The 15,595-nt window shown below is 48.8% G+C and overlaps 1 protein-coding gene across 2 annotated transcripts; it reads left to right on the top strand.

Annotated features, from left to right (window-relative positions):
* The first annotated feature begins 4,613 nt into the window (after positions 1–4,613).
* VPS45 (vacuolar protein sorting 45 homolog) lies at positions 4,614–15,595 on the top strand. Of its 2 annotated transcripts, none has more exons than XM_070951410.1 (15): positions 4,614–4,738; positions 4,913–5,047; positions 5,458–5,518; positions 6,574–6,653; positions 6,868–6,936; positions 7,652–7,789; positions 7,921–8,031; positions 8,197–8,331; positions 8,891–9,004; positions 10,086–10,253; positions 11,304–11,462; positions 11,677–11,784; positions 11,998–12,119; positions 13,303–13,434; positions 15,244–15,595. In XM_070951410.1, the coding sequence occupies exons 1-15, from the start codon at positions 4,646–4,648 to the stop codon at positions 15,335–15,337; spliced, it is 1,719 nt and encodes a 572-aa protein (XP_070807511.1). In that variant the 5' UTR covers positions 4,614–4,645; the 3' UTR covers positions 15,338–15,595. The 2 variants fall into 2 exon arrangements, with proteins under 2 accessions (XP_070807511.1, XP_070807510.1); XM_070951409.1 differs by having other exon boundaries at positions 6,562–6,653.

Genomic DNA, 15,595 nt, shown 5'->3' with positions numbered 1-15,595 from the left:
AAGTGAATTCCTCCACAGACGCCTTTTCCCACTGTAAATTTGGCCATTTAACCAAAAATAACCTCGTCTGTCTATTCAGCAGAACCTATTCTCAGGGATGCATATTGAATCGGTTAATCTGCTAATCGGTTCCCTGGGACTGAACTCTGGAATTCAATAGGATGGGCCGTGTTACAAGGTTTATGTGGATTTATGGGCTGCTTTTCCGGAAGCGTTGGATGCAGCGCAATGCAACTGACTAGCACCGGTGAGGTTATCTAGTCTGGATAATGAAACGCCTGAAAGAAAACAACCAAGCTCAGAGAGCACCAGAAACCAACAATTCCTTCCTCTTTGTTACCCCTCTTAATGCAGAAACGTTGGCTGGCACACAGTGATGCAAAGTGCAGATCCAGTAACCAAACTGCACAGATTTTATAAGTGTCATGTTATTGCCAAGCAACTGACTGAAAGTGAGCTTTCACATAACATAGTGCTGTATGGATGAGTGTATCTGCCCTTTAAAAACATATTGCAGTTTGTACTTTTATTAAATAAAGATATGTACTGGGAACAGGGCATTAGGATGTCATTTGGCCTGGAATAATATTCAGATATAAAGATAGTATCCTGTGAAGTAATAAAGCACGATGAACTACTTTACTGACCATCCCATAGTCCAGGAATTTGAACTTCCTTTTAATTCTAGCCAGCCTTTTTGGTGTGGGCAAAGCCACCATCAAAATAAACCTGAAGTACTATTCACTCTTGTTCCTTTAATAATTGGACTACAAATGGCCTCTCTTCTGGAACTGGAAAGGACCGCTGTGCCTAAATCTTGCTGCTATCTGGTAGGAGGGTTGAAAATAGATTCATTAGAACTGCCAACACGTATCTTTTCCTGCATGAATGAGTGCACAGACATTATAACTAAGAAGGACATCTGGTCACTTGTCAAAAAGGTATACAACATAATATTTGGAGTCATATCCCATGACTAATATTACATTGCTTTAAAATAGTGAAAATGTATATTACAAATATATTCATATTCATAGTCAAATTCTTCCCCAAGCATTCAGAAAAATAATTAAAATGCTTACTTCATTCCCTGAAAACAGCCAGCCCTCAACTTGGGTGAATCTCCAGAAAAAGAAAGTTCCAGAACAGAGGGTTCTTTGCTGTTTCACACAGCTGTTCCCAAGAAGAAGAAATAAATCTTGGTCTGAGGACCTCAGTGCTTATCTTCCCATTCAGCTTGAAAGGCTAACCTTCACCCTTGGAAATCGCTGCTGCTATGAAATGATAAAATATTTGTCCCTGCCAACGGTTTCTTGGAAACGACAACACAGCAGTGGGCAGAGCCTTCTGGCATTCAAGACCCCTGTAAGGAGAGGGACGGCATGTCCCATGGGGCCGAAGTGCTTGGCATTCTCCTGATCGTGGGCTGTCCATAGTGCTGATAGACCAAGCAGGCAGGATATGGGGGAAAGACAGTTTGGGCTGTCTTTCTTGAAGGCTGGGAGGATGGCTCTCCTTGAAGAAAAAAAATAACATTTGTGGCGTGGTTCTCGGCCCCTGGATTAAAAAGCCTACACAGGGGGCTCAAGAGTATCCAGAACTTTTTTGATGTTGTTTTCAAAGGCTTGCCCACTGGTGTGAGCCATCATGTGGCCAGCAGGTCCAGCTGAGTCCAAGGAAGGCCTGCTTTCAGGACTGGGAGGCTGAGGAGGTATCCAGAATCCATTCCCAACGGGAACTTGACAGCACAAGCTCTGAAAGTGACTAAAAGGAAACTGACAACATGCACTAGATGTAGGTTCTGTGTTGTAGTTTTCAGCACCTAAACATACCTGCCATGTTGCTCTCTCAGAATAAGAAAGGTTGTAGAAGTGCAGAAAAGAAATAGAAAATACACCAAAATAAGATTTTTTTTTTTTTTAAGGGAAGTACAGCCAAATGTACTTCACACCACTCAGCATACATCTCTGTACTCTTCTATCTTTCCAAATCATCCTTGTGCCTGTTTCATACCTGGCCTTTTGTTTCATCTCGGTTCAGTCATACGCGGGTACGTCTGTTAGATGCAAAACACTTCAAAAACAATTGTCCTGTGTAGGTAACATAGAGTTGTATGCCTGAAGCGTGTGCTTTAAAATATATTCATTTTTTATTTGCATTTTATTTCAGTAGTTTTTTAGTTTTATTTTAGAAGAAATCTAATCACTCTTCTCATATAATTCTGTGCTCTGGAAATATTTTTCTGCCTCACTCTCCTATTTTCTATTGCCTTTCTATGACGCAGTAGTTGAAGGATCTAACCTGGTTTCAAATTTCTTCTCAGACTTGAAGAAGGTAAAACCAAACTTTTTTCAAATACTCATTTGTTTTAATCCCTTTTATTATTTTTATACATAATATAAGGAGGCAAGCATATCTAATGCTCCTTCCTCCCCGTTTTCCCCACAACAACTCTGTGAGGTGAGTTGGGATGAGAGAAAATGACTGGTCCAAAGTCACTCAGCTGGCTTTCCTGCTTCAAGAGGGACTAGAAGTCAGGGTTTCCTAATTTCTAGCCTGTTGCCTGGACCAAACTGGCTCTCCATTTCCATCGTCTTGGAGGACTGAGGGTGTTGCTCTAATGGTGACAGGAAGAGACAGGGCATGCATTGGTTGATTGTTTTTAAGCCCCTGTGGACTTGGCCCCTTGGGTCACCGGTTCCATGATACCCCTGGTGTTTCCAATAAATCCCATCTCAAAACTAATCCTCCCATTCCTAAGTCACAAAAATGAAGAGGCATTAACCTGTCTCCAGTCAAAACAGAGGGCTAAGAGGGGCTGGTCACGTGGTCACCTCAGCTGACCCAGAGTGTGAATTGTTGCCTTTGTTTTTCCCAGCCATTGTTTATGTACTGGACAAAAAGATCATTTATCATCTCTGCGGACACAGAATAGTCCAGCAAAGAAAGGACAGCCTGTGCAAGGCTGGTTGCCCATGAGATGGGCCCAAATTTTGTTTTCTTGGCTTTTTAAAAACTAAATGCTGGGGTTAGGGTTAGGGTTTTGTTTCCGATGCAATGTTTGTGCAAAAGACAGCTGGAGAAGGGGATGAGAAAGGCTCCTTGGCAGCTTATCAGCCATTTGCATAGATCAATAGGAAAAGAGTTATTTGCCCTTTGTTGTGGATGAGCCAGAAGGACTGACCAGATACTTACCCCAGGACAAGAGAGAGAGAGAGAGAGACAGGCGGACAAACACATGTGTATCTTATGCTATGTTTAAATATCTATACCTAAATTAAGGGAAATTTCAAAAACAAAAGCACAAGATTTATGGATTAAATGTAGGATATCAAAAAGGCTGTAAGAATGACTGAACCAACTGAGTGAGTGGATTTCCACCAGCCTGAATTCATTCCCTTCCTTTTCTTTTTGCAATTCGAGAGAAGAGAAGCAGCAGAAGGCTAGCTCATCTGTAAATAAAACCTAAGCTACGCTGCCCTGCTAGGTCCGGCTCCTTCCCCCCTGCCAGACTTCAGGCTTCTTTTCCCAACCAAGGGGCTGAGGCTGCGCACGGCTGGGTGGGTGGGTGGAGGTATTTCCAAGTTCCTACGGGTTTCAGAACAGAGAGGGAAGCAGGGGAACTCGGACCCATAAATGGGGCCGGTGTGTGTGTGTGTGTGTGTGTGTGACAATTGTTCCTGGCTCAGTCCCCAAAGCAGTGGGTCTGCCTGGCCAGCTCCCTGACAATGGGCAAACCGAACATTGGTGGGGCTGCCCATTGATTTGGGACATCGGTGGCAGCAAGTTTTATTTCTTATTTGTCCATAAGAGCCCATCTCTCCGAAAGCGACTCTCTCCAGTCCCCAGCCTGAGTCTTGGCTGGAGAAGATTGGAATTGTAGTCCAAGACAGGGAAGCCCCCTGGCAGGGGTCTTTCTTGGGTAAGGATCCCAGGAGCCCCGGCCTCTGCCTGCCTGCCTGCCAGCCTGCCTCCTTCCCTGCAGCCATCCAGCTGCTCCTGAGTAGGAGGCTGAGCTGACCGGCCGGCGCTGGAATCCCCCAGCTGGCGACATCCCAGGCGGAGCTGTCCGGGGGTACCGCCGGGACTGGGATGTTGCCTCGAGGCCTTTGCGCCCTCCCAGCCGAGTCTCTGCCACCGCGGGAGCCAAAGCCCCGCCTGGCACCCCTTTGCTCGTCCCGGAGCAGGTTTTCGGGAGAGATGGGAAGCTCCCCCTTTGGCCGGGAGACGCTGCCGAGCGCTCCGCTCCCCCTGCAGACGGGCCCCGGGGACAAGCGGGAGGAAGGGCCGCAAGAGGACCGCGGAGGCTTCGTGAAGCCGAAAGGCAGAGGAGGCGGGAAGAAGCGGCCTTCTTTCCAGGGAGGGAGGATCGAGGCTGCGCCGGCTTCAAGGCGCCCTCTCGCTGGAGGCGCCGCCAGTACAGCGGGACGCGGCCGCTCTCTCCGCCCGAGGGGCCGAAGCGGCGGATTGAAAGCGAGGCCGGCCGGCGCAGGCGCGTTCCGGCCGGCGGGCCAGGAGGTTGCTGGGGGTTGTAGTTTAAAGCGGCGCGAGACTGCCGCTCCCAGGCCAGGGGGAGGGAGGGAGGAAGTGCGGACCGACTCTTCCCCGCGCGAGGAAAGCGGAGGCGCCGCGGGTCCCGGGCAAAATGAACGTGGTGCTGGCGGTGAAGCAGTACATCTCCAGGATGATCGGCGACAGCGGGGCCGGCATGAAGGTCCTGCTGATGGATAAAGAGACGGTGAGCTGCGGCGGAGAGGCGGGGGGTTGACGCGGGGGGGGGGGGAGAGCGTTTCGTAGCGCCCCGGTGATCCCGCCGTACTCGGCGGCGCCGGAGCCCCATTCCGAACAAGCGAGGAGCGACTCGAGTGCGGGGGGACCTCGAGCCCTCTCTCCCTTGACTCGCTTGTCCTAGACCAGCATCGTGAGCATGGTGTACACGCAGTCAGAGATTCTGCAGAAGGAGGTCTACCTCTTTGAGCGCATCGATTCGGCCAACCGGGAGAGCATGAAGCACCTGAAAGCCATCTGCTTTCTCCGGCCCACCAAGGTAACCCCCTCCTGCTCCCCACTCAAGGCCCTGCTGCTGGGGGGCTTCTCCCCCCCCCCCCGCGTGGCTCTGGCCTCGCAGGCAGCTACCATTCCACGTGACTCTGCGCCTCAAGTCCGGGGGGCCCCCTCAATTCTGCCCTGGGTGCCAGAGAAGCCTCTTTCTCCAGGCAGGTGCCACCTCAGACTACCTCTCCCCCCTCTCCCTCCCCAGTTTGCCACTGCACCTGAATCCCGAGTCCCAGCCTCCATCTGTGGTGCTGTCAGATATTTTGCATGCCCAGAAGGGGTCTGTGGTTCTCTGGGTAGATTTTTGCTGAATAAAAATCAGTTATACTTTCTCCTTTACTGGTTTGCTGCTAGTTTGCTGATCTTTCCACTTTTTTCTCTTTGGATTTGTTTCTTCCCTAGGAAAATGTGGAGTATCTTATCCAGGAGCTGCGGAGACCCAAATACAGCTCTTATTTTATCTGTGAGTACACCAGGTCTTTGCCAGCATTTCCTTCCTGCATTGTGTTCTCTCGTGCATAACTTACGGCAGGACTCAGGGTTTGTGTGCACTTACCCCCTTATCCCACTTATATTAACTTTTCCTCCTGTGAAATGCCACTACCTGTTATTCATCGTGGCTGAGCCAGGGGGAGATGGGGCTTTTAGCTTGTCCACCTGGAGGGGGGCAGCTATGCAGGTGAAGTGTTCAGTTCAGTGAATACTTAAGTGTACGTTTACTGTGCAGCTGGCCTCATTGCCCATGAATCTGCTTTGGGCTTTACCGTTTCAAGAATCTGCTGTACTTACAAGCTAATAAAATTTGTATACCATAGTCTTGATATTATATAGGTTTTTGCTTTATTTATTTTTTAATTTGAAGTTCAGTTGGGTTTTGGTAACCCAGATTAAACTTTCTGTATGCAAGAAAGGGGTGTGGCTAAATGGATAAATTATTAAATTGTACACTCCAAGTACACAACCTGAGCCTGTAACAAGGACACAAAGCTCGGCCTCTAGGAGTCACTCTTGGCTTAAGTGGCCACATTGATCCGGCCAGGGGCTTTTGGCCTAAACAGTCATAAAACCTCCAATATTCACCCACAGAGCCTTTGGAATAGGTAGTTTTATTGTATTTTTATTACTTTGGTTATGTTCATGCCCAAAGTCTATTGATAGGATGGTTTAAAATCTCTATAAAAAGACCAGAAATATCTCTATAAAAAGTAAACTATCTACAAAAAGACAAATGACAGTATTTGATTTTGAACTGCAGCAATTGGTTAAATGATAGTTTACTGATGCATTATGTCTCATAATGAGGTCTCCAAGTCAGGTGATCCGCTTTTGCCAAGCAGGAGCTTATCAGAGAAGAATTGCAGCTAAAGTCCCAGGTTAAATGCTGCCCAGTGCTTGTAAGTGGGTCTTGCTTTTTGCCTGCACTCATCCCTCTGTTCTTCTTTTCACACTGCAGTATTTTGATGAACTTTCAAAAGACTTTTTTTTCCTTGATGGCTTCTTATCAAGCTGTCATTTCAGATTTCAGCAATGTGATCAGCAAGAGCGATGTCAAGTCTTTGGCAGAAGCTGACGAGCAGGAAGTGGTAGCTGAAGTGCAGGTATGGGCTGCCCTGTTATTGTGCACAGTCGAGGTATTTTAGAAGCAGAGGACCCAGCCCACAGTCAGACAGAGGCCTTTTAACAAAATGGCCGGCTGTGCAGAAGGCCAGGCAACCTACAGCTGCCTGCTTTCAGGGACTGGACTGATCAGAAGGTCATAAATCAGTTTATTGCTAGCACAGCAGTGGATCCTTTCTACTTTTCTTTTGGTAGGAATTCTATGGAGATTACATTGCTGTGAATCCACATGTGTTTTCTCTCAACCTCTCTGCCTGCTGTCAGGTAAGACAGCTGTTGCCAGGCAGGAATGTGTGTTTGAGAGCAGGCGGGACAGAACTTCTAGTGCCACCGCCTTTCAGGTGTCAATCTCTGGTTCTTTTGGGCTGACTGGGCAGAAAGATAAGGAGAGCTTGTTGAAAATTGCACTTCCTAAAGACTTTAGCTGGCGTTCTGCCATTTTGAGCTTCCGTGGCTCTTAAGAGATTTTAAGACACAAGTGATGGATTTTCTTCAGTGGGATTACGAAGCGATTCTATTTAGGTAACAAAACGATCTTTATAGGAGCAATTTTGTTCTTCGATAGCTAAAAATGAAAACACTAACATTGGGAGGAGGTTTCCCCCCCCCCCAGCCTAAATGCTATTTTTGTATATACTGCAGTCATGTGACAGATACATTGAGGAAGTTTGTTTTGGAAGTCAAAGCTTGCATCCTTGCTGTCTTTACTTAAAGCTTAGATCAAAAGAGGAGAGTGACAATGTAATAGCTGAAGTCTAGCCAAAGAGAATTTTCTTTAGGAAAGGAGATCTCTCTTCCAGGTTGCAGCTAGATTGGCGTTTATGCTCGGAAGGGGGAAAATGCCTGCGGTACGGAAACCCCCACCCCCCATTAGTCTGCTCCTATGGAGCCAGAGCTCCCCAGGATCTCTCCCTGATACTTGCTTGGGGGCCGAGCCTGGGCAGCTCTTTTGCGACTCTCGGCCATTTTCTGTTTCCAGGGCCGCAACTGGGAGCCAGCCCATTTGTGCAGGACTACTCAGGGCCTCACTGCCTTGCTTCTTTCCCTGAAGAAGTGCCCCATGATTCGTTACCAGCTCTCTTCTGACTTGGCCAAGAGGCTGGCTGAAGGTGTCAAGGTGTAGTTTTATATTCTTCCTGTTTAGTGGAACCAAAAGCCTTTGGCATTTGCACAGCTTATTTATGTGTTTTTAGAGCATTGGCTTTCTGCGCCACCCCCTAACAGAGGAACTTCTTTTGCCCCAAACAGCAAGTGATCACGAAAGAGTACGAGCTCTTTGACTTCCGTCGCACTGAAGTCCCTCCACTGCTGTTGCTCCTGGACCGCTCGGACGATGCCATCACTCCGCTTCTGAACCAGGTGAGTGGCCGCCTTAAGAGCTGCAGAGGCTTTGAAGGAAGGGCTGCGCCATCATGGCTGGAGTCTTTGGGGCAATGGGGGGGGGGAGCCCTTATTTTCTTCTTCAAATGTCACATCCAGAGAAATGACTGTGCTGTCACTCTGCTTGCCTTCCTCTCTGTCTAGTGGACGTACCAAGCTATGGTTCATGAACTGCTGGGAATTAACAACAATCGCATTGATCTCTCTCGGGTCCCAGGCATCAGCAAAGACCTGCGGGAGGTGGTCTTGTCTGCTGAGAATGATGAGTTTTATGCCAATGTAAGAAGCTGCAAATCTTCATTTCAGATTTCAGATTCTAGTTCCGCCACTGGGTTCTCTTTCTCCTGCCCCCTTTCTCCTGAGGCTCTGGATTAAAACCTGGTTTATTTGCTCTACCAGGGCTGCGAGGTGGACCCTGGACTATATATATCCACTAGCTGGATTTATGCATCACCCTTAATATGGTTGTTTGGAGCCTGAACCCAGCCAGTGATTTAACAAACCATGGCTTACTGTGATGTGTACAATCATCCAGGTTTAGTCAAATGTCAGGTCCCTCCAACGTACAAATGTGGTCCATATGGCTGTACAGAAAGCACTTTTAATTAGGTGCTTCCGGTTCCACATTTCCAAATGTTCTGCCTCGCTTCCTGGGATCCTTTTATTCAGGAGCGTGTGATCCAGCTGAGAGCCAGCTAACTGATTGCGATGCTCCTTTGTGGCAGCTGGGGTTGGAGATGGGTTGGGCACTCTCTGTGCAGCTTTTCCAATTTGTGAGGGGTTGGAGCTCTGGGGTCTCCCTCCCCCTCATCAAATGGGTCCCTTCACCTCTCCTCAGAACATGTACCTGAACTTTGCGGAAATTGGCAGCAATATCAAGAACCTGATGGAGGATTTCCAGAGGAAGAAACCCAAAGAGCAGCAGAAACTAGAATCGATTGCAGACATGAAGGTTAAGTGAGGGGGTGGATGCAGGGATGAAATCTACTTATCTTCCCTACCGGTTCGGAAGTGCATGTGCTCCGCTCGCATGCGCACATCACATGCCCGCACAGACCCTCTGCGCATGCGCAAAACCCTTCTGTGCAAGCGCAGAGGGAAAAAAACAGGTTACTTCCTGGTTAAAACCAGGAAGTAACAATGACCGGGCAGGTGGGTGGAGCCTCATGCTGCCGTCCCTACCGGTTTGGCCGAACCGGTAGCATTTCACCCCTGGGTGGGCGGGATATTCCTTCTCCCTTGACAGTCATCCCTGCTTGCTCAGCTGTGGGTGTTGTGACCTAGGCTTACTGAGTCATTACAAGACACAATTATTCCTAAACAAACCTATTTTATTGTAACAGCTGAGAATTATGTTCACTCCCAGCTGAGTCTCAATTAATTGCAAAACACGTCCTTCGGAAGAAGTCCTTTGGGATAATCACCAACCTTTATCTTCTTTGACACCCTGCCAAACGCCTTACTTGGCAAAGCCACACGAAGTTCAGAAACAAACAAGAGATGCTGAGTTAGCAACATTGCTTTCCTGCAAAAGGCCCCAAGTGCCTTTGTTTCTCTTTTAAGCCTTATGAGAGGGGCCAATCATCTCCTGGCCTTACTCCCAAGCCATCCCTTATGCTTTAGCTACTCTTGCCTTCTGGCAGCTCTGTGCATGCGTGCACTAGGAACATGCTCCTCCTGTTCTCTGCCTCTCTGTGTCTGACTCGGGGGGCTCCGGAGTCTGCGCATCATTCCCAGATGGCCTTGGCCCCATCTCTGCCTCTGACCCAGAGCCCTCGTCCGAGTTTCAGGACTGGCCCATGTTCCTCCCCAGCCTCTTCACTGTCCAACTCTGCTGCCAGCTCCTCAGGCTGCTGGTGGACCACAACAGTGGCACAGGAGGGTGGGCAGCTGCTTGCACCCAAGTGTTGAGGCGGGGGGGGGGGGAGGGAAGCCTGTTTTCAATGCAGGAGCTCTCACGATGAGTTGGCTTGGAAGAAGCCTTTGCCTGGTCAGTCAGGAGCCTCGCTCAAAGCTCTCACTTCCCCTTCCAGGCTTTTGTGGAGAACTATCCCCAGTTCAAGAAGATGTCTGGCACCGTCTCCAAGCATGTGACAGTGGTGGGGGAGCTCTCCAGGCTGGTGAGCGAGAGGAATTTGCTGGAGGTGTCCGAGGCCGAGCAGGAGCTGGCCTGTCAGAATGACCATTCCGGGGCTCTACAGGTACCCCTGGAGCCCTGCTCCCACACGCCAAAGGGCGTGAATGTGCGTGTCAGAGCAGCTGCCAGAATGGGAAATAAACAAGACTCAATACTCCCACGCTGATGCTCCCAATGCTAGTCTAAGAGAAGTCAGTGCGCTGCCTCATTGTGATAAGCCAAGATATGTTAGCCATGAGCTGTTTCATACCGTAGTTATGGCTAAGGCTGTTTAACATCTGTCTTAGGATGTGATGTGCATGTTGGTAACCATCATTTTGAATGAATGACCCAACCCAGTTAATAACAGCTTGGTGAACAAACCTGAAGGGGGTGAGAGCTGATCACTCGGTCCCTGCCTCCTTAAAGTTTCAATTGTATGGACGTATATCCTTGCCCTCCCTCTCTGCAAAGCATCCCATTTGGGCTTCCTTTTCACCGGGTGTTTCTTAGAGCGCTTCCGTTCTGTAGCCTTCTTTCAACTGGCCGAGGGAAAGGAATGGTGTCCCTTTTAGTTGTGGGAAGGCCCAGAGATCACCTGGAGGCCATTAGGAAAGCAATCTTCTCTGAATTCTGCCATTCCAGGATGTTGGAGGGAGGGAGGGGCTGCTTCAAAAGGAGGGATTTGTCCCATGAGGAGAGACTGGCTTGAGGGCATCTGGCTATGGGGCAGGCGGAAAGTCTGTCCTTTTGCTGCTTCAAAAGCACAATCTCCTGGCTTGGTCTCTGATGCCATGGCCATAGGGCTCGGTGGTCTACCAGTAATAATGCCGCCCCTTTCAGAGATGCTGTGAGGGATAAGCGCGAGGGACAAGGAATGAGGAGCCCCATGGTTGAAGAAAAGCAAGGGAACTTGCCGGGGCTCCCCTTGGCAGTCTTCCTGGGAAGGGGCTCTTTTCATTGGGTGCCTCCGTGGCCATTCAGGATGAGAGAAACGTATCTTGACAGCGTTCTCCTTTGCCTGAATCGCCTTCACCTTACTATACAGTCGCTGAAAACTTCTGAGGAATAGGAAAAAGTGTACCTGGCTTCCCTGCTCTGCTTAAGGTCCTGGGCTTTCTCTCTCTCTCCATAGAGCATTCGACGGCTCTTGCAGAACCCCAGAGTGGCCGAGCTGGATGCTGTCCGGCTGGTCATGCTCTACGCCCTCCGTTACGAGCGACACAGCAGCAACAGCCTTCCAGGCCTCATGCTGGATCTCAAGAACCGGGGGGTCTCCGAGAGGCTTCGCAAGGTAAACGGCCTAAGGGAGGAAGCTCACCTTTCTGGCTGGTTTAATTCCACTTTCTGGATTGGTTGGTTCTGGGTTTGGCGAAAGTCAGCAGCTTCTTGAAATCTCTGTGGATACCTGCAGGTGGGCGGTCAGGATGTCCAGCAGGAGCAGGAGGGCCATATTCAAGCCTCACAGAAGTCTTAAAAGTGATCCCCCCCTCCCCCTTCTTAAATAGTTGGTGCCTGCCATTACTGAATACGGAGGGAAACGGGTTCAGTCAAGTGACCTCTTCAGCCCAAAGGATGCAGTGGCCATTACCAAACAGTTCCTCAAAGGGCTGAAGGTATTTCTGTTTCTGTTATTCTTAGCTACATCTGTATTGCAGTTAGTTGTGTTCTTACTCTGCAGGGGGTGGTTTACAAAAGGGCCAAGTAAAACAGATGTGTGTACAATTAATGCAGCAAAGAAGAATTACGTTTGTATATGAAAAGCACAAAAATGCATGAGATGGGGGCTAAATTCTCTCTCGTCATTCTGAATGTCTCCTTCTGACCAGGGGGTTGAGAATGTGTACACGCAGCACCAGCCTTTATTGCACGAGACTCTGGATCAGCTCATCAAGGGGAAACTGAAAGACAACCAGTATCCGTATCTGGGGCCCAGCATCCTGCGTGACAGGTAACAGGATATCAGAAATGGGGGTGGGGAATGGGGGAGAATGCTTTTGCTCATACGTGGCTAATTTAGATCCTCTAAGGGGCTAAATTTGATAGGGCAGTTAATGAATTCGGCATTTGCAATGATCATTGAGATTCTTTTAATGTATGAAATGTTAATGGTCCCTTAATTGAGATGCTATTGTTAGAAACTGCCTTAAAGGCCATGAGGTGGTAGAGTGAGGGCTGAATAAATCTTCCCAAAGGTGGCATTCCCTCGATGTGAGGGGCTACAATGACCACCTCTCCTCCCTGCCTACCTGCCTGCCTTTCTTGTAGGAAGGAAGCCTTAATGGAGTAAGCGCAGAGCAGTCTGCAGAAACAGGGTAAGGAGAACGGGTGTTGCCTCCGACAGATGAGTCCACCTTAGTTTGAGGCAGGAGGCTCAGAAGGATGGCGGGTCAGTCTCTCAAGGGTCAATCTGTAAAAGGCAAGACAGGATTGCAGATGGCAAAAATAAATCGGCCTTTGCGCAAAAAACGCTCTGAAGTATTGCTGTGCTCATCAGAAGCTGGTGCAGAGCACTCTCGTAAAACTTGTATGGGATTTCCAAATTCAGGCAGACCAACATCTACAGCAAAGCATGCCAGTCATTGTAGGAGCTGAAGAAAAATAAATCTAACTTATTGATGTGGGTAATTCTATATTGCACTGAAGGAGCTCAAAAGAAAGTGGAAAAGATTGTAAACTATTGGCTTTTGACAACTGTAATATCAAGGTTATGGAATAAACTGGCAAAATTTCCCCCCGTAATTATTGGACCATTAGCAGTTATAAGAATGGAGTTGTTAAAATGGCTTACAAAATTAGAATTGTATCATTTTATAATATTAACTTTACAAGATACAGCTTTGCTTAGAACGGCATATACATTTCAGCGGCATTTGAAACAAAGCTTGAACTGGCCCTAAACAAGCAGTATTGATTGCCAGTCGTGATCTTCAACAGAAGCCCCGTGACGCTGCCAGGCAAGCCTCTGCGAAGATGGCTTTGCCCACCAGGCCTTGCCTGGTCAGAGGGCAGGAAGACATAGGGGCAGTTCTTCCAGAAGAGTTTATCGGGTCAGGGTGGTGCTCCAGCTAAGAGGGCAGCCTCTTGCCCCCTTTCCTGCCCTTTTCCGAGCTCTCTGTCCGTCTTCGTTCCAGGCCACAAGATATTATCGTCTTCATCATTGGTGGAGCAACGTACGAGGAGGCGCTGACTGTTTGCAATCTGAATCGCACCACCCCTGGTGTCCGGATCGTGCTGGGTGGGACGACGGTGCACAACACAAGGAGGTGAGTTGAAGGTGGGGCAGAGCCGTTGCCGTCCTTTTCAACCAGTCTTTTTCCTTTTCCTGTGTGTGTGTGCGCGCATGCAAGGGCTTTACAGAGCTGAAGAGTTCTGCTCCAGATTCACTTGTGGATGGGCGCTGTCTTTTGGCGCACGCACGGAGCCAGTTCTGAGAAAAGGTTCTGCTGGGTTTCACTTGGTTTTTCCCCACCTGCGACTTCCAGGGGCATCATGCCGAATCCTGAGGAAGGGGGTGGGTTCTATATGGAGAGTTCCTGGATGGGAAAGACAGAGTCAGCCTTTTCCCAGGATGTCCATTGCCCCAGAGTTAGGATGCCCAGTAGGCAGCCCACCGTAGCTGTTCCTCCCCCTTTGAGGCCACAGAGAAGTGGCATCACACACACACACCCTTTTATTGAAGCTTTGAAGCCTGTTTCTCTTGCTGCCTGTGGGGAAAGGGCAGCTCCTGGAAGAGGGAAAAGCCTGCAGTTTTGGCCCCTGTTTCAGAGGGAGGAAGGGGCTTTAGAGCTTCATCAGGTACCCCTCCACAACAGGGTTGCTTTCATTGCCCCCAGGAGACATATTCTTTCTTGCAGAAGTGCCCCTAATTTTTAAAAGATGGGGCTCCCAGCAGTGGTGAAATGTAAAATTTGTTACTACCAGTTCTGTGGCCGTGGCTTGGTGGGGAGTAATGTGACTGAGTGGGCGTGACCAACTTTTTTTTTTTTTTTTAACTTTTAAAACCATTTTTTCTACAATCTCTTTGGCCGAAGAGGTTGTAAAAAAATGTTTTTAAAAGCCTCTGACGATCAGACAGCTCAGCTGGGTTGCCTCATCCCCATCATCAGCCTCGTCTGTTCCAGAGCATCCAAGGAATGATGGGCTTGAAGCCCATCGTGTGGTGGTGCATTCCGCATGTAGGAGGAACCATTTTTGCCTGCCTTTTCACCTGCTGGAGTCCTTCCGGGAGGCCAAGATCCTGTCCTCTCTTCTTCCTTTCTGACACCATCGCCAGTGTGTAACCGCAGGCTTTAAGGGAGTGTTCTTCTCAGCCTCTGTATTCACACCCTCTCTTAGGCAGCACAGCCAGACAGCTGATCCGTCTCCTGGAGGAGAAGGTCACTCTATCGAGTTACCAGCTCGACCAAGAGTAGATCTCAGGACAGCAAATTATAAGAGGCGAGAGGGGTAGGTAAGGTCTTGAATTCAGTAGCAGAAACCCATTGCCTGTGCAACAGCTTCTTCGGTTCCCGGTTAGGTACATGTGCGAGCCTGCAGACACAAAAGTGTGTGTGTGTGTGTGTTATAGTTAAGTCACCTGAATTCTGTGAATCCATAGGTGTGGGAGATGTTCACCTCCCTACCACGCAGCCCTGCTAGTACGACCAACTCCCATAGTGACCCCCAGGAGCCGCTCTCTTGATGGAGAAAAGGCTAAGGCTGAAAAAGCCGTTGAGGTTGGAATAGGGAGACTCAGCCATGGAAATCACGGGGGCCTCCTTGACCCTCTCTCAATTTAACTATCTCACATCGCTGATGTTACAAAGGCAAAATCAAGGTGAGAGGTAAATCTAACCAATAATAAAGGAAATACAAACTCTGTGCAAGTGTATGTGCGCGCTTCCAAGTCAGCTTTGGCTCCTAGGAAGTGCCTGGATGGTCCATGTCGTTTTTCTGCCTTTGGCCCCTATCTGCCCTCTCTGGCCCAAATCCTGCCCATTTGGCCCAACCCAGACATTGGCCTTTGGAGCCAGCCGGTGAGAAATGGCTGCTTTTCTTTTAATTCTCCCTTGGTGTCTTTCTGTCTTCCCCAGTTTCCTGGAAGAAGTGTCCGCTGCTGGCTTCCGAGGACGGGGCGCAGAGAGTTCGCAGGGGATGGGTCAGGCTGCAGCCAGGCGGCTGAACTGAGGCAGCACCGCCACTGGTTCTTTCCTAGCCATCTCAGACCAAAATCTGTCTGATGTGGTTCAGAGCTTGCTGAGCTCCATGCTTGGCCTCCTGGATAAGTGCTGCAGAAGATCACCTTGAGGTCTCCCTTCACCTATTACAGCCAGAGAGCACAGATGGGATGGAGACTGTGGTTCTTTTCTTTTCTTTTCTTTTCTTTTCTTTTCTTTTCTTTTCTTTTCTTTTCTTTTCTTTTCTTTTCTTTTCTTTTCTTTTCTT

This window comes from Pituophis catenifer, unplaced genomic scaffold, assembly GCF_029215685.1.
Source record: "Pituophis catenifer annectens isolate HBS135680 unplaced genomic scaffold, rPitCat1.0.hap2 SCAF_10, whole genome shotgun sequence".
Lineage (NCBI taxonomy): Eukaryota > Metazoa > Chordata > Lepidosauria > Squamata > Colubridae > Pituophis > Pituophis catenifer.
This window is presented reverse-complemented; position numbering and strand designations above follow the sequence as displayed.